General features: G+C 51.3%; 2 protein-coding genes and 1 pseudogene across 2 annotated transcripts; all 3 read right to left on the reverse strand.

Moving 5' to 3' along the window:
• Positions 1 to 1,540: 1,540 nt before the first annotated feature.
• On the reverse strand, positions 1,541 to 2,385 carry LOC126766475 (NAD-dependent protein deacylase-like; annotated as a pseudogene).
• A 2,169-nt stretch (positions 2,386 to 4,554) lies between these two features.
• Positions 4,555 to 6,138, reverse strand: LOC126766476 (probable sodium-coupled neutral amino acid transporter 6). Its single transcript, XM_050484251.1, has one exon. It carries the CDS (start codon positions 6,136 to 6,138, stop codon positions 4,555 to 4,557), a length of 1,584 nt encoding a protein of 527 aa, XP_050340208.1.
• Positions 6,139 to 18,878: 12,740 nt separating this feature from the next.
• LOC126766477 (uncharacterized) lies at positions 18,879 to 21,621 on the reverse strand. The gene is made up of 2 exons (XM_050484253.1): positions 21,179 to 21,621; positions 18,879 to 21,099 (listed from the first exon to the last, which is right to left on the reverse strand). Exons 1-2 carry the CDS (start codon positions 21,619 to 21,621, stop codon positions 18,879 to 18,881), a joined length of 2,664 nt encoding a protein of 887 aa, XP_050340210.1.
• Positions 21,622 to 22,721: the final 1,100 nt, after the last annotated feature.

The following is a 22,721-nucleotide window of genomic DNA, read 5'->3' on the forward strand; positions in this document are numbered from 1 at the left end:
AGCGCTGCCGACGACACCACTTCTTCTGCTTTCGGTGGCTGGGGCGGTGGAGCGGCAGCTTTCTCGGACTCTCTGCTTCCTTGCCGTGCAAAAGATGAGAGTCCTGACTAATGTCAAAGGTCACATCATCTTCGTGTCCCTTGTAAAGGAGCAGCTCCTCCTCCTCCGACAGCTGCCCTTCGTTGCGGAGAAGCGCTAAACACATGCGCTGTAGCACCTCGGACATGCCCGAGCGGTTCTTGGCACTAACCTCCGCGTAGTGAACCTCGGCAAAGAGGTCGAGGACGGAGTTTTGGACATCTGTAACGGTGACAAGGCTCTCAAGGGAACCTCCTTGCTCGGCTTCACTTGCCCGCCGCTGGCGGCCGTCGACGACGTCAGGTCCGTTGTTTCGTCGTCCTCTTTGCAGAAGGCGGCCTCCGGGGACGCCGCACGCTGCTGACTCTCCACCCGCGCCTTTTCCTCTGTCGGGTCTACTAAATCCATCTTGTTCGCGACAATAAAGATGCCGTCCTGCTCCAAGTCAGGAATGAACTCGGCCGCCTGCGCCAGGTGCCGTTCGGTGACCTCCTCCAAACTAGCCTTGTCGGAGATGTCGAATAGGCAGACCACGAGGGAGCTGTTCTTGTACGTTGTCTCATTCACCGCCGTGTAGCGCTCCAGTCCAGCCGTGTCCCACAGCTGCAGCCGCACGTTTTTGTTGGGCGTCACGTGGCGCACAACACGGAATAGAAGTCGGTCCCGACGGTTGGCGTGACAGGGATCACGTCCGGATCGCTCCCGTCGTCCAGTTCTTCTTCATCGTCGGCGGTGTCCTCACCTCGATCTCCGTCAGGGTCGCGGTGCTTGGGCGGCAGGCGGGTGTGGAGGAGGCGCTTAATGAAGGTAGTCTTGCCGACGTTGTAGCTCCCCATCACCACAACTTTGAACACAAATTCCTTCTCCAAGTTGTTCGTGTCCACATCGGAGAGGGTTGTCTCGTCCATTGCAGGCAGCAAAACGTGGGAAAGGTCTTTTCCTGGCACAAACGGATTCTCTTCTTCACTGGCGTCGGAGAAGGAGCAAAACGGGACAAACAAGCAGAACCTCCTTTCCACTTCGACAAGTCCTTAATCCAACGCTCAAGAGAAGGCGTTTGTTACGGGTTTAGCTACGCGGAAAAGAGTGACTACGTCTACAGGGAAGCTGAAAAAAAAAAAAAATAACAGAGAGGAGAGTGAGACGGACGGGAGCATGCTCGACAGAACCAACTCGTTTCGCTGCACAACAAGCAGCAGCGCATAGCACCGTAATCATTTTTTCACCTTTCATCGTGTTTGTTTGTTTTTTTTTATTGTTGCGTGACGATGAGTGACGAGATGCATGTATGCCAGCTACGGTAGCAAACAAGTGTTTTGAAAGTGAAGCAAAAAAAAAAACAGTTTAAAGAACAAAGAATAGCGTATAGAGTGCCTTACGATTTGTAAACCACTCAAAGAGAGTCCGCCAGGAAAAACCAGCTCAGCAAGTCAAGCCCCCTCCTCCCCGCTTGCCCCACCGGTTACAAAGATCTCTTGTGGGCAAGCGCCTTCAGCTCCTTTGCTCTGGCTAACAACCGCGGAAGGCAATACGCGCTGGGTCCCTTCACAAAGTGGTCCATGTCCGCGGTGTGACCGCTTTCGGAGGCGTTCACCTCGATCTTAATGACGCCACGTGCACAGTATTTAGGCAGTGAGGCCGCTGGCTCCACGGAGCCGCTGGTGCCAACGACGAGCAGCACGTCCCCCGCGCGGAGAGACTCCATCGCCGCTGTTGCACCACTCCACTGGATCTTCTGGGAGGCTCTCCGTGAAGAGAACAACGTCAGGGCGAGCTTTGCTGTGGCAGATCGCGCACTTCGGCTGCTTTTCTGGCAGCGGCTGGTCCGTCGGAAGATTAATGGGGTGGCCGTTGGCGATGCAGCGGTGCTTGAAGACGGAGCCGTAAACTTCAAACACAGCGGCGGCGGGAGAGCCCGCGCGTTGGTGGAGAAAGTCCACGTTCTGCGTGGCAATCTTCACGGACTCACCGAGTGGCAGCAGAGAGGCCATCTCCGCGAGCGCAACGTGCCCGGCGTTCGGCTGAGCCTCAAAGATCGGCGTGTGAAATCGACGATAGTTCGACCACGCCCCGCCAGGAAACCATTTCCAACCAAAGGAGTCCCGAAGAGGGCGAGTGCAAGCCGGTGCTTCCACACGCCGACCTCTGGATCGCGGAAAGTGTGAATGCCGCTCTCTGCAGACAGTCCGCACCGGTAAAGGCCGAGAGACGGTTTGCTGTGGCCAGCGCCTGCGCGGCAACTTCAATGGCATCGTCGAGAGAGTAGTCCACTGTCATGAGAACACTTGGGGTGACCGCCTTGGACATGCTCGGTCAAGCAAGCGGGGAGTTGAATGGTGGAGAAAAAAAAAGGGATGGTTTTTTTTTTTTTGCGCTACAAGAAGAAAAAAAGAAAACAGGAGGGGGTAAAAAGATGATGAAGCAGCAGAGAAGAATGGAAGCGGCGACGCGTGCATCGTATGAAAAGCGCGCTCGCCGATGGGAGAGATGTATTTCACCGCACCCGCTCTCGCACAGAAAAAAGGAAAAAAAAGAGAGAGAGAAAAGGATCTGTCCCTTTCTGAATCCGCATTTCACAACAATTTCGCCTTGGGGCTTCTTTCCCGTGTAGTTAAAAATCTTTAAACAAAAAAGAAAAAAAAAGAGGAAAGGGCAAAAAAAAAAAAAGCGCTTGCAAAGCAATCATTAAAAAAAAAAAAAAAAAAAGAAAGAAGAGAAGGGAAGGGGGGGGGAGCAGAACGACCAGAGGGTGTGTAAACACAAAACGTAACCCGATTGCAGAAAAAAGACACACAGAAAAAAAAAAAAAACGAAATAGGGCGACAAAAGCAAACGATAGAAAATAAATAGAAGAAAAACATTGGTGCATTCTCTTTCTTTTTTTTTTTTGCTTTTGAAAAACGATCTCTGCGCAGATCAACGACAAGCTTTTGAGCGTGGAGGTGTGCTCGGCAAAAGGTAGACATTCGTTGTCGTCCGTGGAGATGCGGTGCGGGTGTCGGACACGTTTGAGAAAGAGAAAGAGTGCCTCACGGTCCCTTCCCCCCCCCTAATTGAACGCTTAGTGTGGAGGAGAACAAAAAAAAAAAAAAAAACATTAAACAATCATAAAAGATAAAAGGGGAAAAAAAGAAAAAAAAAGGAAAAAAAAAAAAAAGCACGGGTGGAGGCCAGCAAAGGGCCGGCGACATGCGTGTGTATATAGCATGTCGCACATACGTGCCAAAGAAAAAAAAGTGAGACAAAGAAAAAAAAAAGAAATATAAAGTCGGCAAAAGAGAGTCAATGGAGGAAAAAAAAGAGACAAACAGAAAGAAAAAAAAAAAGTGATTTAGCGTCTCAGCCGTAGCGGCGTAGCGAAGGGAGTGGGAGGAAGGAGGAAGAGAGAAAGAAGAGCAAAAGAAAGCGGGGGACAAAACAAACAAATAGAGAAGATTGCCTGCACAGTTCAATGAATAAGACGTTTGTACTTTGAAAAAAAAAAAAGAGGACAAACTGAAAACTGAAACAAGACGAGAGAAAAATAAAAAAGAGGCATTCATTCTTTGTATCGAGGAGGTTGACAGGCTCCATTCTCCTTTTTTCCCTTCTCGTGTTCACGTCACGGGAGAGACTGACAAGTGCATTTTATTGCAAGAAAGCAAAGACAACGCACCGCTCCCAACCAACGACAAAAAAAAATCCTCCGCGCTGAGAAAACAAAAAAAAAAAGTAGGTTGTGTTTTTTTTTTTTTTTGACTTGCTTTCTGCTTTTTCCCTTTAGACTCTCTCTTTACATCCAGAAAAAGAAAAAAGGGTGGAAAAAAAAAGATCGTGCTCTGTGTGTACTTTGAATGATCCAGCATTTCCTGTGGCCCTTCATTCAAATCCACGTAGGTGCGAGGGGATAAACCCCTTCTCACAAAATAGAAAAAAAAAAAAAACTATTTAAAAAAAAAAAAGAGGAAGAACAACAAAAACAACAAAGAAAAGATCATTAAAAAAAAAAAAAAAAGAAATAAAGTGAGAACAATAATTAAAAGCGCGTGTGTTTTTGCTTCATTCCGTTTTGTCTTTGCAGTGAGAGAGAAAGAGAGAGAAAACCCTTTCAAAATCCATCTTTATCTATTTTTCTCCCGCTCTGTCACCATCAGAAACACAACGAGCCAAAAAAAAAAAGATGGACTCAGATCTGCGAGAGACAAAAGAGAAAAAAAGAAATAGTCGATCCTAGCAAAAACGGCAGCTTACCTCACATTAAGAAGGGGGTGGAGGAGAAAAGAGAGAGAAAAAAGGGAAGAGGAAGGAGGTGCGTCATCGTTTGCCGCGGCCAGGAACGCGAATTGGTTTGCATGAAAACGATCAGAAAACAAAAAAAAAAAAAAAAAAAAAAAAGAGTGGTCAAAAAAAAAAAAAAAAAAGAAAAGGCCATTCGAAGCAGCACGCGACTCAGACACACACACACACACACCATTCCCATTCCCATTCCCTTTTCCTTTACACGTCAAAAAAACTGGAATAGATCGTCGCAATGGTCCCCCAAACAATCGCAATGACGCCACCAATGATGCAGAAATAACAGGCCAAATAGTGCCAAATGCCCACCGTGCGGAGGCTCCAGTTGCCACAGTACATCCAAAACAAAACGGGAAAAATAAAGCCGATGAAGCCGCCGCAGAGACTGCCCACAAGTCCAAGCGCGAGGTTGATGGAGGGGATGAAGAGGCCGCAGATGAGGGTGACAAGGGCCATGATGGTGATGGCAATAATGTGCTTCCAGTACGGATTTGTGTCGAGGTCCCATTTCAGACAGTAGTAGACAAAATCGCGGCAGGGGATCATGTTCATTGAGTAGGCGGCGCAAATCTTGATGAGCATGCCGACGTAGGCCACCATGATGTAGGGCTGGTGCACCGGGTCAAAGTTCTCGAGGACGGCGGCCTTGGTGTCATCGGCAAAGTCAAAGTAACCAAAAACGCCAACAAAGATGTAGAAGACCATGCAGATCGACATGGACAGTGCGGCGGCGATTGTGAGCTGCTTGATGGAGGGCTTCGGTCGCTGCTCTAAATACACCGGGTACGTGATGCACTGCGACAGGAAGGAGAAGACAAAGATGCTGAGGCCATAGATCGCCTCGTTGCCGGACGTGAAGTAACGCATGTTTCCCCGCATGCCGAGCTTTACACCGTTCATGCAGCTGTGCACGACCACGCACACGACAAAGTAAAGCACAAAGGACACGCCAATCGCCGAAACGTAACGGACGCTGTTCACGCGCTTTGGGATGACCACGGGCAGCATCAGACCAAGCCACACCATCGACGTGAGCAATTTCTGGCCGCTGTCTGTCTTGAGGTACTCGGGCGTGTGCGGGGCGTGCTCAAGGATAGGGAGGAGCAGAGACGTCACCGCACTGATGTACGCGACGGCCGTGCCAAAACACGAGAGCCACACAATGAAGCCGACAAAGTAGTCCCAGCCGCGCCCAAACAGCCCGAGCGCCATCTCCTCGTAGTTTCGAAATCCGGTGATCTTGATGGCATAGCCCATCAGCACGATGGTGTAGATCGTGATGACGTTGATGACCAACAAATAGATCACCGCCATGAGAATGCCACTCGTCTGGAAGGACGACGGCATCGAGATAATCCCACCACCGAGGGTCACGGAGCCGAGAGAGAAGACATTGGACAGTAACCCGCCGTAGGGGATCAGCACCTCAACAAAGTCAAGAATTGGTGAGAAGCAGTTGCGCTTCCGGCAATGAGCGGCAGCCGTCGAGGCAATCGGCTCCGTCGCGGAGTCGTTTTCACTCGTCCCATCGTGCAAAAAAAGCTTCTCATCCGCAATGGCAGCTGTTGCCTTGTGTGGAAAGTTCAAACCGCTTCCTCCCTTTTCCTCCAGGTGAAATGCAATAAGATCGGTCTGATCGCGATCTCCAGTGAGAATGACGAGGTCGTCCTGCAGCGCGGTGCTCTCATTGCTGCCGAGGCCGTCGCCGCCCGCGCCTAATGCTGCCGCCGTGTTGTTGCCGGCGTCTTCAGGCAGACGATGCTGCGTCGTCTGGCACGTGGACATTCTCGGAGGAGGCAACAGAGCCAGCGTCGCGGTTCACAGGCATATTTTTTTCTTTTTTTTTTAGACTGTTTTTTTTTGTTTGTTTCCCTTCGGTGATTTGACAAGAAGGTGTGGTTGGGCTTCTATGCGATTGTTCAGCTGTGGGAAAAGGGGAAGAGGTGTTACAAAAGAAGAAAAAAAAAAAAACAAAGAAAGAAGTGCTTTAAAAAAAAAAAAGTCAAAAAAAAAAAAAAGAAAAGCAAAAAGTGAGAAAAGAAAAAAAAAAGGAAGAGAGGGAGAGGGGAAAAAAAAAAAGAAGGAGAAAAAGGAGAACTGTGTCTTGTGAGTTCCCTTTTGTGGTGGTGGTTGTCTCTTTAAAAAAAAAACTGTAAAAAAAAAAGGTGTGGAATGATGATTATGTGTTTAAAAAAAAAGGAAAAAAAAACAAAAAAGGGAAGAAAAGATGAACGGAAGGTCCGGTAAGAAGAAGAGCCAAAGAGAGGACAGCGTTTTCTTGTGAGGCAATAAGGCAAACAAGAGGGTAATCTTCAAGGCAATCTCGTTATCAAAGCTCAAAAAAAAAAAAAAAAAGCAGATGCAATGCGGCACGCTGGTGCGCTAGCAGTGAAGAAGTTTTTTTTTTTGCAAAGTGACAAAGGCGTCTCTTTTCCAAGTGTATTCTTCTTTTCTTTTCTTGTGTGTGTGTGTAGTATATATTCATCATGAGAGAACACACACAAAAAAAAAAAAAGCAGAAGAAAGGGGGTAGCAAAAAAAATACACCCATCCCACAACGTTTATTCTAGTGCTTAAAAAAGGCAACCGACTTTACATGAAAAGCAGCTCAAACAAGCACCAACTCAAAGAAGGAGGGGTGAAGAGACGCGCCGATTCCTCTCCTTCTCTCCCCTCTATAAAAATAAAAAAAAACAAGAAAAAAAAAAAAAAGACAAAGCAGACGTGGTTATTGAACATCGGTGCGAGAGCGGGTGGCGTAGCCGGACTCATCCATTGGCTGATACGGATAGCGGCTGATGCGCGCGGCAATTTCTACACTGCGAGTGCGATCGGCCTCCATTCGACTCGCGCTGTACGTCGGCTGTGCCTTCTCCAATCGTTCGAGTAACTTCCATTTTCTTCTGAAATTCTCTGCTGCTCCACCTGTCGTTTGTACGCCGACGCCATCGCCGCTTTTTGTGGCTGTCTCCAGGGCTCCGCGTTGTCAATGCCGCCGCCTTTTTCCATGATGTAGACCATTCGATTTACGAGTTTGTGGTTTTCTTCTTCAATTTGCCGCTGTCTCTGGATCTTGCCAGCACTCGCGCGGTTGTAGGTGATGTTGAAATCGCGGACCGGACGGGTGTAGGCACAGCTCTCCGGCATTCTGTTGTCGATGCAAGAACGCTGCGTGGCAACGCGCTGACGGTGCCGCATGTAATCGCGCTCCCACATCGCATCGGCGCCAAGACCGTTTCCGCTGTGCTTTGGTTCGACAGGCATTGAGAGGAAGTGAGGTCAAGTACGAAACACACACACACAAAAAAGAAATAAGAAGGAGAAAAAGGAAACAACAACAACAACAAAAAAAAAAGGGGGTAACCCAAATGCGTGATCGGAGAGAGAAATAGAAAGGAGAGAGATGAATAACCAAGAAAAAACAGGAACACGCAGAAAAGCAACAACAACAAACAAAAAAAAAAGATGTACTCTAGAGACTGCTTTCATGAAAAAAAAAAGGCAGTGGAAAGAAGGTGAAAGCACTTGAAGATCATTCTAGCCGTTTCTCCAAAGAAAGATGCGGCATTTGACCACCTCGTGTGTGTGTGTGTGTGTGTGCGCCATTGTTCTGCAATTTTTTTTCTCCACTAAAACTCACATACACACACCTACACACACACACACACACACCAATGCACTGACTACTAAAAGGACGTTCGCATACTTCTTTTTTTTTTTTAGTTTGTTCGTCTTCTTTATATATGAAAAAAAAATAAAAACGACGCTTGAAGACGAATACGCTCAAAAATAGAAACATTCGTATTATTGGAGAAAGGGGGGGGGAAAGGTTCTCAAGAAGAAAAAAAAGAAAAGAAGAGAGAGAAAAGAGAGAGGGGTGTACAACGGGGGTAGAGTGCGTAGAACCATGGCACAGCACCTCTTGCACTTTCGGCAGTGGCGACTGTAGAAAGTGAGGGAAGAAGAAGAAAAAAAAAAAGAAAAGGAGAGAGGGGGACTCCACCACGCTTGAAAAGAGAACAGGAAGAGAGAGAGAGTCCCTTTTCCCCAAGCTTCAACCCAAACCATCCGCCGCCATGTTCTGTCAGTGCTGTAGAAGGTGACAAAAAGAAAAGAAAAAGTAAAAAAAGAGCGTTTGCAGCGAGAGAGTAGTAAAGAAATCAAAAAAACAAAAAGCGAAAAAAAAAGAACGAAAATACACACTCAGACAGTCACCTGTGAGAGTCGAAAAGAAAGACGGCAAAAAAAAAGAGGAATTTAAAAAAAAAAGAAGAAAAGTAAAGAAGTCAATCGGAAGAAAGCATTGGAAAGCAACTCACTTCCGCGAGTGCTTTCATGATGTAGTGCAAAAACACTTGGAATGGTCAAACGCTCATTTCTCTCGTTTGTGTGTTTTATTTTTCTTTTTCTTTCTCTTTTTTTTTTTCCCTTTTTAAACAGTGTTCTCGTAGCCCTTCTGCACATTCTCATAGCCATCGGCGGCGGGTTCAGATTCCTGTGCTGTCATGACAGTGGAGCCGGGCAGGTGCAGTTCATCGGGGCGGCGGTAGGCGACATACAGCGCGACGATCACGCCGGCGATGGTGATGCCGAGGCAGACCCACACCAGCGGGAACTCATCCTTGCTGGCTGACACGCTGCTCAGCAGGCAGCAGCCGCAAGGGCGAGCGCGTATTGATAGAGAGCCATGATGATGGGGATGGAGAAGAGGTGGACGGACCGGAAGGGGAGAGCTTTTCGAGGGCTGTCTGTGTGGAAGGAGTGAGCGCAAAAAGAGAGCAAAAGAAAAGGTGATGAAGAGCGTAAAGGGAGGGCAAGAAGTGGGGACGTGTGTACGGTGAGAACACTAGAGAGCAATTACTAAAAAAAAAAAAAAAGAAGGGAAGAAGGAAAAAAAGAGAACATGGTTTTTAGAATTAGAAAGCAAAAGAATGAAGGTGTCTCACAAAAAAGACTACCCACCGCAAAAAAAAGTGGGTAGTAGGTTGCCCTCCTTCACACACAAAACGCACACGCGCGCAAGGAAAAGGGGGATCATTACCAGCATGACAAGTGCCGTCCAGAATTGCTGGGGTACGCGGTCGATTGCCCTACTTGAGGAACTTCACTCTTTTTCTCTTCTTTGGGTGCCAGGAGGTTTTTTTTTCATGGTGCAGTGTTTCTTTTTTTCTCGAGGCACATCTTTTCCATCTTGGTATCCACACGCATGTACGTGGGTACATCTACATGCGCTTTCTCAGTACAGATCTTGCACGGAAAAGAAAAAATCATTGAACAAAAAAAAAAAAAAGGCGAAGTGCAGAAACAAATTTCTGCTGTTCTGTGCACTCGCCTAGCGTTTTCAATGAGTGATTTCGGTTCAGGTGTACAACCGCAACGCGGGCTGCCGAAACAAAAAAAAAAAAAAAAAAAAAAGGTGAGTCCTTTCGTCAAAAAAGAAAAAAAAAAAGCACACAAGAAAGAGAAGAAAAAGACGGAGAGAAAACAGTAAAAAAAAAGTGAAGATTAAGTGTTTCAAAGGCTACAACAGTGAAAGACAAAAAAGGACAAGTTGGAAGTGGGGAAAAATGTAAAAAAAAGAAGAAGAAAAAAGGGGGAATAGCGAGGATTTATGCTTTTACCTTCTCGCAAGGGGCGAATTCTTTTTTTTTTTTTTGAAAACAAAAGAAAAAAACGAAGTAGATCCCTTCGTTCTCAGTTGCAAACGCACGGTCTGAGCCAAATTTAAAGCTAAAACAAAAGGAAAGAAAAGGAAAAAGAAGGAAAAGGAAAAAAACGGCAAAGGGGAAACAGGCATTTGCTATAAGAGAAAAAAAAAAGAAGAAAAAAGGGAAAGGAGGGGGAAGAAGAGAGAAAAATATGAAGATAGGGGGAGGATTGAGGCATGTCGCCTTCAAAATTAAAAAAAAACAGACGATGTTCAGGAACAAAAAAAAAAAAAAAGAATAGAAGACGAGGGCTGAAGAAGAAACAATGCAGAAGCCTTTGCCTGTAACAGCAAACTACGTTCCCCCCTTTCTCTCTTCACAAAGAAGAGAAAAGAGAATCGCAGAACAGTAACAGGAAAGTCTGCGCCGGTGAAGGCAGGTAGAGAGGGAGGGAGAGGGGGAGGGGCAAGAGAAACGTCATCGCAGGGGCCCTACGCGATGGTTCTGCATCTTTTCGTCGAACGCCTTTTTGCTACTCCGCTTCCTTTTTTTTTTTTTTTGTTGTTGTTGTTGTGTTCTTAGCCGATTCATCGCTACCTTTAAGCACATTTTTGTAGTTTCCAGCGGGATCTGTCTCCTGTGCCGTCATGACAGTGGAGCCGGGCAGGTGCAGTTCATCGGGACGGCGGTAGGCGACATACAGCGCGACGATCACGCCGGCGATGGTGATGCCGAGGCAGACCCACACCAGCGGGAACTCATCCTTGTTGGCCGACACGCTGCTCAGCAGGCAGGCAGCCGCAAGGGCGAGCGCGTATTGGTAGAGAGCCATGATGATGGGGATGGAGAAGAGGTGAGGTAAGAAAGGAGTGGATGGCGAAGAAGAAGTGCGTGTGGAAGAGCTTTGCTGTAGTTGCGGGAGAAGAGTGGGAAGAGAGTGCAAAAAAAGGAAAACTCTGTAAGTGATGAGACTGGGTGGGTGAGCGGGAGACGAGATAGAATGTCTAGAGTGGATATGTGTGAGAGAGAGAGAGAGACTCGTGTGCGCAGAGGAAGCCAGTTTTCGAAAGATTTGGAGAATTCACAGCGAGAGAGAGAGAGAAAGACACACACGCACACACATTGGAGAAAACTTCACCGAGACAGAAGTCCCGCACTTTTTAGTATGATTTTGTATCGTTTTGTTTTTTGTGTTTCTTTGTGTGTTGGTGCTGCCCCTTTGTCGGGACAGGCGTTTGGCTTCACCGCCTCTTCAACAGCAGCTGCAGCTTAAGCGATTGGCGGAGCAAGTTCTCTGCGGTGCCGAGGAAGGGAGAGGATGGCCGTTGAGAGCAGCCAGCCTCGGGTGTGTCTCCAACAGACGAAAGAAAGATTTCGCTGACGCTGCCGCAACCGGGGAGGTGTATGGTGTACCTTTCCCTGTGGAAGGTGTCAAGTAGAGGGAGGGGCTGCCAGTTTTGGTGGATCGCGGAGCCACCTGGAACGGCCATGCAGTCCGCTCTGAGCAACGAGTGACAACAGCACAGACGCTCTTCTTCGCGTTGCTGTCGCCCACCACCGACGGTGATGACGTCTCACCCGCGCTGTACACGAAAGAAAACGCTTCCTTGTTATGGTGCCGCCGCGGCGACCGCAGCGTCTCTCCTCCCTGCGCGCGAAGCTGCTCCGCAAATGTATTGTAGAGCTGCGCGGCGGACAGAAAACGGTCCGGTACATCGGCGCCGGGTAGGCTGAGCTTCCCACAGTGGTCTTTCGCCTTCTGTAGCTCCGACAGAGGACGGAGTGAGGCGTGTGAGCGGAAGCCGCCCCGTGCAGCGTGAATGTCAGAGAAAACGGGCCGGCTCGCTACACTCACAACCTCCTGTGCGAGGCCCAGCAGTGCCTCTCCCTCTTCCGCAAGACTGTCGTTCTTTCCTTTAGCGCCTGATGAACGCGCTTCGCATTGCTCAGCATCACTTCAATCGACAGTAAATGGGTGACCAATAGCCGGAGTTCCGTCATGTCCTCCAAAAGCAACCACAAACGGTCTCTTTCAGAGCAGTTCTTTCTTTCCTCCTCCCGGTCATGGTTTTGCTTGGCGGCAACGGATCGTTCCACGGCAGGCGCAGCAATAAATAGATTTGTGGAAGGAACGCCCATCGCCTTGATGAGCTTCTCCGTCTGCACGTAGAAACGGTAGTGCAACGCAGGCCTTGCAAGCGGCACCACCACTTCGTAGGCTCTCTGAGAGTCCTTTAACCGTTGGTTGTCTGGCGCAGTCAGCGGCACGCCCTTTCCGCGATCCTGTGGCCGTAGAAAGGAAAAGAGGCTGCCGGGAAAGCTGAAGAGCTCCTCCTTTAAACGAGCCAGATCCTGACCAAGCCCTGCTTCTCGGAGGAAGGCTCGACCAGAAGGCGTGAGCACCTTTTTCGATGGTGCGTTCCCGTAAAACACTCCATCCACGCGGCGGAGCAAATGTTGATGCAGGACAGAGACTGACGGCCATGCAGCGCGCTGTAACCGCGATCGGACAGACGGGCAAACGAGAATCTCGACCATCTGTCGGCTTGCTGCCATTTCGTTCCCATGTGCCGGTGACAGGAGGTTGTAGGGGCCCCTCCTCGCGCTTATCTCGAAAGGAATACACTGTGGGGACGCGCTGCTCGCTCATCTTTACCTTTTTCTTCTTCTGGTCGTCAGGAGACGAGTCACTGAATGTGGCGTAATCACCGAAAAGCGAATAATAGACGTCAAGACTGCGTCAAAGGTAGAGAGCACGTACACGGAAGGATTGCGGTTTGTTGGCGTGCACGGCGTCGCTTCTTCGTGCAGGAGACGTTGAAGCTTTCCATCACGGCTGAAGAGGTAGCGAGTGATCGCATCGCTCACCTCGTTCACGCTCGGCTCGCCCGCAATGCTGGACGTGGCGCTCACGTCGTGATCGGAGTAAATCGTATTCTTCACGCCGTCCTTCTCAAACGGTGAAAACAGTTGTGTCTCTGTTTCACCGGTGTGCTCACTTTCGTCTGCCTGCCATAACGTGTTCATCACATCCACACTGTGCAAGTAAAGCGAATTGTCAATGCGACAGGAGAGAGCTTCCGCGATGCATTGTTGCTCTTTTTTATAGTCTGCTTGCAAAAAAGACGGTACTTTGTTTTGTTGTGAGCCCCGAACTGGGTTGGTATGTCCTCCGCCTTGAAGACGGTTCCTGTAGGCCACCGCCCATGGATGAACAGTGGTGGCCATCTTCTTTGGAATAAGAGTAAGAAACGTGGAAAGAGAACTGAGGGACATATTATTTCTTTTTTTGGTTTGAGTTTACTGCCGTGAAAAACAGTCCATGAGCACTGTTCCATACGTTTTCGTGCAAAGCTGTGGGTGGCACGCCTCACTTTGTAGAAGCAGCCACGCGACATGCGCAACGCGCTAAGCCTCGTTCAGACAGAGCCCACCGACTCGCCTACATGCGTGCAAAATCACGGCACTTTTCACGCTGTTTAGTACTCCTTCTCTTTTGATGTTTTTGCTTTGTCCGCATAAATGGAAGCGTCTATCGGAGAGTGCGAGAGAGGGGAAATAGTATCCAAAAAACAAAAAAGAAACACAAATACAAAAGAACATCAAAAAAAAAAAGGCGGAAAGCAGCGAATGCATGACAATTCTATGAAGAGTAACTGGCTCTCTATCGATAGAGCAGCAACATAGTAAGCAGTAGAAAGAGAAAGAACAAAAAGAAAAAGGCATCACCGCAGCTAAAAGCGGATGAGCTTGAGCGTCATCTTTGTTGCGTTACGCATCAGTGCCAGTGTCTTTTTCGGATCTGCGGCGGCCGACTTGCCGTTGATTGCTTCGATGGCCCACGACTTCTTGCCCTTGTGGAACTGTGACAAAAGGGGTGGTCCAGCGAGGCTGGGAGGGCGTCCGGCAGAGATTGCATGCAAAAAGGAAGCGCGTTCCCCTCCGCATCCATCGCCTCCGGTTCCTTGTGCTGGACAATCTTGAGGCCCCACGGGTGCTTCGTCGAAGGCCGGAGAAAGGTCATCTCCTTCCCATCAAAAGCCGTCAGCTTCACGTCGTTCGTGAACAGACAGGGGGCAGCCACCTCGGCGGACTGGCTGTCGTCGATGGGGTTCGTCTTGCCCTTCTTTTTTTGTGTCTTGCGCTTGCTTTTCGCGGTGGTGTCACCGTTGCCCGGATCGACGCCCGCTGCTTTCAGCATGTCCTGCAAGATTTGGTCCGCTGCATCATCAAAGGCTCCCTCCACCGCGGCAGGTGCTGTGTCAGTGGCAACCGCCTCCTCCGCAACCGTTTCCTTGTTCGCGTAACCGTCACCAAGTGCATCATCCCCAGCATCGGCTGCCACAGAAGCAGCGGTGAGGTCGACCAGGGCACTTCGCGCAGTTCGTCGCGTTGTGCCTGCGCCAGCATCAGACGACGGTTCGCCTCCAGTACCTGCCGTTCAATCGCTAAGACGTTCTCCGCGGACACGTCGGCGATGCGAGCGGCTGACGCCGAGGTGGCCCCTTGCTCGACGGGAATCTGCGTTTTCTTGTTTGTCTTCTTTCCTCCCACGGGACGTTGTTGCGGCTGCTGCTGCTTGCCGTGCACAGTGGCCTCACGAACCGGCACCACCACCAGCTCAAGGAGCAGCACCTCGACGCGCTCGACGATGTCGCGCACCTGGGCTGGCGCGGTCACCTCCACGCCGTTCACGGCAAAGACGCGAAGACGATACGGGAAGCTCTGGACAAACTGGCGCACGTCCTCTGTAAGAAGCTTCGGCGGGGGCGGGAACCACATCAGGTCGCCGTCAATCGCAAACTGCCACACCGCTTTCGTGTTGAGCCGGTGAAACAGCAAGGCCGCCCGCTGACCCGAGGCACCTTCGCCACCCTGCGCTGGGCGAGAGAAGACGAGCTCGGCAGGCGCGTGCAGCGCGGCAGACCGGAAGTTCTCCGAGCTCAACGTCAGCTTCAGCCGCGTGCGATGGTGGGAACCGGCTTGCACCGCCTCCAGCACTGTCTGACTGGCCTCCGGAGCGGCCGCGCCTGCCGTGCTGCGAGGACGGCGCACAGGCACCTCGTTCACGGCCACCACACGCGCCCCCTCCTGCGAGCAGCGGAGCAGCGCGTGCAGCTCTCCCGCCTTCTCACCGACCCGCATGGAGGTGTCCACACTCACCAGCCGACCACGTTCATTGAAGAGAAGGCCCCATGGGTCCGTTGCTTGTGGTCGGTGAAGGTCGCACGTCACGAGACCTTTTTTTTCGTCGATTGCAACCTTCTCCACTTTCGTGAAGGAGAAGGACGCAACGGCGGCCGCGTTGTTGGCAACCATGACCCAGTCACCGAACTGATAATAGTATCGCTCGAGCGTTGGCAGAAGTTTGGAAAGCGCGTGAGGCCCTTGGAGGGTGAGCTGACTGGAGCCCGGTGCCAAGCTGCTCGTCGTGATGGCGGCGGACACAGACGAATGCAAAGCTGCGTTGGCGGCGGCTGAGATCACAGGCGTAATGAGAAGAGCATTGGTGAAGACGTCGATAAAGTCCGTAAGGAGCGTTTCGGTGACTACAAGAGCGGCGAGCTCCTCCTCGAATGGCGTTCGGGCGTCCTTTGCGTTGGCGTCTGCCTGTGCGGAGAGGGCGGACATCTCCTCGCGGAGTCGCTGCTGCAACTGCAGTGTCACCAGCTCAAATCGAAGCTTTACGCTGACGTAGGTGAGGGTGTGCAGGCCCTCCATCATCGACTCCACCGGGATGCGACGGGAGGAGACGTAGGTGTGGAAGGCGGCCGCCAGGGAGCTCCGCTCGCGGCCAACGTGGCGCATCTCTGGGGGCAGGGAGAGGAAGAGGCCGTGCTGCACGATGTCCATCAGCTCCAACAAGACACCTCGCGGGGTCAGGACGCGTTGGCGGTTCGACTTGGACAGTTCACTGAGCCTGCCGAGCACCGTCGAGACTCTGCGTGCGACGGTGACGCTGTAGTCCTCCTCCACCCCCGCCGGCGGCTCCGAGGCGGGAATGGGGGTCTCGCCGTAGACAAGCTCCGAAGGCTCCTGCACCTGACTCAGTTTCCCCAGTGTATTCGCCAAACGCGTGGCCCCGCTTTCGGTGAGAGCGGGGTCGGGGGACGTCATGATACACGTACACACACAGCGACTAACAGGATCTATAAAAGTAAAGCCAGAGGACGAAGCGAGGAACAGACACACAACAAACAAACAAAAAAGAAGAAAAGGACACTAACAGACGGGTTTGGTGTAAATTGGGAGAGGGGGAGTGATGTTGGCTAGCCACTGTGTCAGAAGTGAACGTGATTGCGTTACACAATATAGTTTCCAGTACGGAAATGGGAAGGCGGAGAGTCAGGGGAGGGCAGATCTTTGCCAGTGTCACTTCTTGTTTTCTCTCTTTTTCGTCTATGCTTGACAAACAAAAAGCTCAGGTACAGATACAAAGGTCAGCTGACTGAAATCATAAAAATGTGGTTGGAAAGGAAGAAGAGAGCAGATAGGAGGGGAAGGCAAAAAGAAAAAAAAAAGTAAAAAAAGTAACTGTGTGTATCAAGTAAAACAAACTATCGTTTCAACCGACAGCCAGAGATGAGAGTGATCTCTGCTCATTGACAAAATGGAAAAAAAAAAGCAAAAAAATGTCTATGAAGAAGAATCTATGCAAAAAAAAAAAAACACTCTGGCCTAAAACTCAAGGACGTCGACAACACGATCGCTAGCGACCTGTTCGCGCTTCCCGCTACCAGACTGTCTCTTACGCTGATTCTTTCTCGCTTTCTCCGGCGCTGCTTTCTTCGCCTTCGGTGTTGTTGGCTTTCTGACCTTTAATGGTTTGATGAGTCCTTTTGCCTTCTTGATCTTCGGTGTCCCAGTGGCTGCTTTCTTCGTGTACTTTCGCTTTCCACTTTGAAGGCTATCAATGGCAGCGAGGCTTTGCGTTAGCTTTTCTTGAAGGGCAGTCACTTCATGCATCACTGTTTGCATCGAGGTAGCGAACGTCGGTGCGGCGACGGCTGCGTTCGCGTCCGCCTCCTCCTCTTCTTCTTCTTTGTCAACGACGCTAGCCTTCTTCGTTTTTTTAGTGGACTTTGAGGGCTTCCGTTCACCCACCACCTCTTTCAGTATGGTGGTAACCGCATCCCCTTGCTCCGCCGTTCCATTTGGACCTTTCTTCGTGTGTGTACGGCGCTTGTGAGCTGTCGCTGCCTCCACCACACGCGCCTCGCCCGCGCTTTCCTGGCTCTCATCAAGGTCTTCGTCGACCTCTTCATAGGACTCGTGTGCGTCCTCTGTCTTGACTGTACGCCGTTCTCCCATCTGCACCGATAAATTCACCATGTGGTGGTGTCCCGTGCCAAGTTCAGCCATGACTCGTTTGTGTTCGCTAGCAGAAACGCCATTCACAGAGGTAAGATAGACGCTGGTGCCAGCGTAGATGCGTCCTTTGTCCGGAAACAGTGTGTCGAACACGGGCGAAGCGTCCACCACAAAGAAAGGAATTTGGCTCAGCTTCAGGTTGCCCCCGTTCGCCTTGGACGGGCGGCGGAAGCTGAAGCCGTAGGGTTCGTCGGTCCGTGTGCGGGTAACCTGTAGCGTGACAGAGGCAATGCAGTTAACTGGATTCTCCACGAAGGTGGCAGACTGCAGCCGTAGCAACCGGGCTGGTCGGCTAGAGCGTAGCATTTGAGGAAATCGGAATGTGTCACCTTTTTTTTTTGTTATTGGTTGTTGCCTTCATGTAAAATCGACTCTACTGAGCTAGAAGGTGAGAACAACAGAAAGAGGGTCAGAGGTACAGGCGTATCACAGAGCAACCCGCTCGACAACGAGTCTGAGTACCAGGATGATGAAACTGATACTTCGCGGGATTCTATCGACATTTCTTCGCATGGCGAGGCCAGGAGATTATTCTAATTTTTAGTACTTTTTAACACAGCACGTGCTACTCTCGAATAGACATTAGTGAAAAAAAAAAAAAAAAAAAAAAAAAAAAAATTGCCTTCATGTAAGGTGGAGAACAGACAAACAAGAGGAGATGAAATGATGGTAAGCTGTTCACGAGTGCTTTCCCTCCATCATTAGGTGGTGGTGGAACAAAAAGATTGCTCCTTGTTGATGCTTTAGCAGATTTGCGAAGCGCGGTAACCGATAAAAACCTTTGGTATTATTTCTGTTATCGTTTTTTTTTCTCATGTTTTGGTTTAAAAAAAAAAAGATCAAAAGAAGATGTTCAAGACACAACTACGGAAAAAAAGGTCCGACATCCTCAAAAGGCAACCAGTAAAAACGCACGCATACACAGGCCCTAAAAGAACAGTTCTATGAAAATCAGTCTTTGGATTGGTCTATGAAAATGAGACTCTCAACGGGTTAAGTAAACCACACAAACCAAACAAATGAAAGAAACAATAAAAAAAGAATAAAGAATAAAACTTGGTGAGGCATCGCTGTGGTGGTTCCTCTCACCGCTTACGGATGAACTTGACCACCATGTTCAGCTTTGAGGCACTTTTGATAATGTCAAAAACCTGCTGCCGAGTGGCCTTGGTCACAGTGGAAAGGTCCGTGCCGTTCACGGACTCCACGAGGCACCGGCCCTTCCCTCCCTTCTCCGTATTCGTAAATGGTTCCAAGTAGGCGAGGTACGGATGATCGGCAGGGACGCCCGCATCCCCGCTGTGCGCTGGGAGCCCCGTCAGTACCATGTCGTCAGCAGCGAAGCCCACCTTGATGTGCCACGGCAGAGACACCTGCGGCCGCGTGAGCTCCATCTTTGTACCGTCGAACGCGGTCATCGAGACTCCATTAGGAAAGACCAGCGGCTTCGCGTCCACGAGGTCGGCGATAGAAATGCGCGTTTCGTTGTCGGCGGCGTCCGCCTTTTCACCGTTTTTTGCGCTCCTGTTTTTTCGCTGGCTCGCCAGCTTCTCCCCCCTCCTCCATGGCAATCTCCGCGGTTGTCTTCAATCCCTTTACAAGAGGCTCCTCGGTAGCGGTGTCTACGGCGTCCTGCGAGGCTTCAGGTACCTTTTTCTCGTCCCTCTCCTCCACCGCCTCCTTCGCTTCTTCGTCGGCGGCTTCCTCAGCCTTGTCGCCTTCCGCAACTTCCGCTTCTTCAGCTTCCGGTTGGCTCGTGGACTTCTTGCCACGTTTGCCTTTTCCTTTGCTCTTTTCTCGTCCTTTGCCCTTCTTTGCTTTTGTCTTTGTAGTGGCATTTTTGCTGCCTGGCTTGCGGCCGCGCTTTTTAGGTGCGACTTCTCCCTCTTCCCCAGCAGTGGCGGTCACGCCTTTGCCTTCCGTGTCAACAAGATCGCCGCTGCCCTCCGCGTCTAGGATGTCCTGCACGGCCGTCTCGATGTCGGTGCTGGCGCGCTGGTGGGTTGCGTTGTTGGCAAATCCGAACTGCCCTTCAATCAACTCCACCTCCCCGTCGCCATCGACAGCGTGGGCCTCGTCGGTGTCGGCAGCCACATCGTGCTCCTCCAGCAGCTTCCTGTGTTCTGCTTCCTCGTCTTTGATTGCGTCGCCCTCGGCAAGCTCCATCGGTTTGGCGTCCTGCGTCGGGTCCTCCTCGACATCGTCGTGAAGGTCCCAGCCCTTTCGAATGGACGCAACCGTCTGCGCGGTGTTTTGGGCCATCGCTGATGCAGTGGCAGTGACGGTTTCCGTCACGGTTTCCCTTGCCGCCGCGACCTCTGCCTCGTCCTCCGCTGCAGCGGGAATTTCGAGCTTCTCCTCGTCCAGGTCCTCCTCATTTGCATGCTCTACGGCCTCATTGTCTTCGGCGTCGGCTTCAGCCTTTTCCGCCTCTTCTGCCTCTTTTGGCTCCTCTGCCTCCTCCACACCTTCAAGCTCCTTAACCTCCGCAGCATCCTCTTCTGCGGGAGCAGGTGCCGCAGCTTCAGAGGCCGGTAGCCCGTGCGTGACAGCGTCCGTGCTGCGGTTCACCTGAAGCCACAGCGCCATCACCAAGCTGTTAGAGATCAGTTCACGCAGCGTGGCCCCCGTCGCCGCTTCAGGGTGGTCGGCGAGATCCTTGTGGTTGAGACCCACAATGGTGAGACCACCGCGGTGCTCGAAGAGGAAGTCCTTCGCCTTGGGTGAGAGGTGGATGCGGTCGCTGAACTCTTGCAGCTTGAGGCCGCCGGTGGAATCCTTCACCATCTTCACCCCCCACGGGATCGTGGTGTTGGCGCGGCGAAGCACCAAGAAGACGCGCTGCCCGCTGACGTTCTCGCCACCCTGGGACAGAAGCTCAAAGAGGACCTCGCGCGGGCTGGTAAGGCTTTTCTTGCGTTTCCGGGGCACAGTGAGACGCAGCACCTTGGCGTCGCTAGTCAGGCTATCGCGCAGCCCGGCCGTAATGTTCCCCCGCTGGGATTGTAGCTCCTCTTCTGACATGTCCTGCGCCCGAATGCGACGGCGGTTGGCCTCGAGCACCGGAACGCCCAACTCCTTCCCGCTGTGCTGCTGCAAGGCACGAAAAAGACGCTCACCCGCCTCAGAGTTGTTCCGCAAGTTGTTGCTGATGCCGACAAGATAGCCTTTAGCGTTAAACATGCAGCCCCACGGTGTCGTCGAGGTGGGCCTCGCCAGCGTGATGCGACCCTCGTAGGGATCGTATTCGTCAACGATGACCTTTGAGCTCGCACTCGCGGGTTGTTGTTGTTGTTGCTGCTGTGCAAGGAGAATTTTGCGCTCTGGGTCAACGGCCAGTGTCCATCGGAGCAGGCTGTAGTAGGCCTCCGACAGCAGGTCCGCAGACACGCATTGGCTGCCAGCACTGACCGTGTTGACGTTGGAGAGGCTGGGGTTCGCGCTGCTGGCCGCGCGTGGCACGCCCTCGTAGGCGACCAGGAAATTGCTGAAGATCTGCGTAAAGTCCGTGACGTTGTTGCGCGTCGCGGCGAAGGCATTCTTTTCTTCAAGGCTGCGTTGTTTCTCGGCGATGGGGTCGGCCTCCTCTTCGATGCGTGCGCTCAGCGTCTGAACAAACGACTCAACAGCGCGCCTCGAGAGGCCCTCGGAGAGTGCGTAGGCGGTGGCGGCGATACTCTTTGCCGGGGCCGTGTGGTGCGCAAAGTAGCTCTCCAGTGTGGGCAACCTTGATCCGCATCCGCCTCCGTGTTGACAATGGAGAGATAGATTCGTTGTCCGGCACGGCGGTGGAGGTCAGCAGGTACAATATGGCCTGTTCGAGGCCGTACAGCAGTTCCTTGGGGGTGTAGAACTTTGCCTTCGCCTCTGCACCGCGCAGCACACTGAGCATGGCGCCCTGAGCCCGGGAGAGTTCCGTGACGGTGTTGCGGTTGAACCGAGCATTCACCTCGATTGTCTTCGTGGATGGATTAAACACCATGGACGGGGTGGTGAAGCTCGCCTTGAAGTTCACGATCGCCTGTGCGGTGGCGGCGTCGGCCACCTTGTGTGAAGGCGCCGATGCGGCCCCTGGTGGCTGCGACTTAGCGGAGGCGAGGCCACTAACGGCCGGGCCGCCTTCGACGGAGCCAAACTCCTCCTTGATCGCGGCCAATTCAGCAGCAGCAGTGTCAGCGGCGGCGTCGTGGATTTCGGCCATCGCCGACTTGTCACTCTTCTTGCCCTTAGCTTTCTTGGAACGATACATGGTGGCTCTCTTTTTATAGGTGTAAAGAAGTAAAAAGGAAACGGTGTGTCACGGCAATAAGGAAAAGCGGTAAAAAAAAAAATGTTATAAATTGCCAGATTTATCGTATGAGTTAATCTATGAAGCTCTAAGCGTTGACAAACAGGCAACGAGCAGGTGTACAAGGAATTGCTGCCGACGCACGATAAGAAAATGAAAAAAAAGTGGAGAAAAAAAAGTCATACAATGTGCGCCGCTTGGTGGCAGCTGTTTAAAAAGAAAAAGCAGTCACCTCATGCATCTCAGCAACGACAGAGTGCCATCAAAAAGGTTCCGGTCACCATATGTCCCTTTCCTTCTTCCTTGTTAATCATCTTCTTTTCTTTGGTTTTATGCTCCATTGCTTTTTGCGTGTTAGTTAGTGTTACTCGAGGTTAAAAGGAGGGAAAAGAAAGAGGTCAAAGAACAACAACAAAAAAGGAAAGAAAGAAAACACACCCAGAGGATGGGCTCTTCTTTAGACGACGAATCAACGCAACGGCAGGTGCGTTACAGGTCAGTCATGTGCTCTTCGGGGCCTTCACCGACAATGTTCGCGTCGACAAACTTCTTGTACGCCCGACGCTCCGCAAGCTGCTTCACCTTGGCTGCCTTGTAGAGGTCCTCCTTTGGTCGGAACGCCGTGTCCTTGAGTCGCAGGTCCAGCAGCGGCAGCTCTGTGTGGCCAAACTCCTCACTGACCTTCTGCAGGTTCACATCGGCCTCATTGTAAACGTCACGTGGGCCAACGGTGCAGTACGCCGACATCGTTGCCTTGTACGCGAAGTACGCGGCGTTGGCGATGGCAAAGACCTTCTTGTGCATCTCTTTCAAGCGCCTCGCCGTGGAGGAGGTAGGAGCTCAAGGAGGGCTTCAGCGGAAGAGGCGTATACGTAAGCTGGTAGCGAGCCTGGTGCTGGGTGAGGTGGCGCAGAGCCCCGGCTTTCTCGTTGGGGCGAAAGAGGAGAATGATGTGACGATACATCGCCGGGGTCGCCGGCCTCATTTCCTCCTCGTCGTCATCATTTTTCCCGCTGTTCTTTGCACGAGGGGAGGAGACACAGCTGCGACCACGTTTGCGG

Source organism: Bactrocera neohumeralis, unplaced genomic scaffold (assembly GCF_024586455.1).
Source record: "Bactrocera neohumeralis isolate Rockhampton unplaced genomic scaffold, APGP_CSIRO_Bneo_wtdbg2-racon-allhic-juicebox.fasta_v2 ctg1379, whole genome shotgun sequence".
NCBI lineage: Eukaryota > Metazoa > Arthropoda > Insecta > Diptera > Tephritidae > Bactrocera > Bactrocera neohumeralis.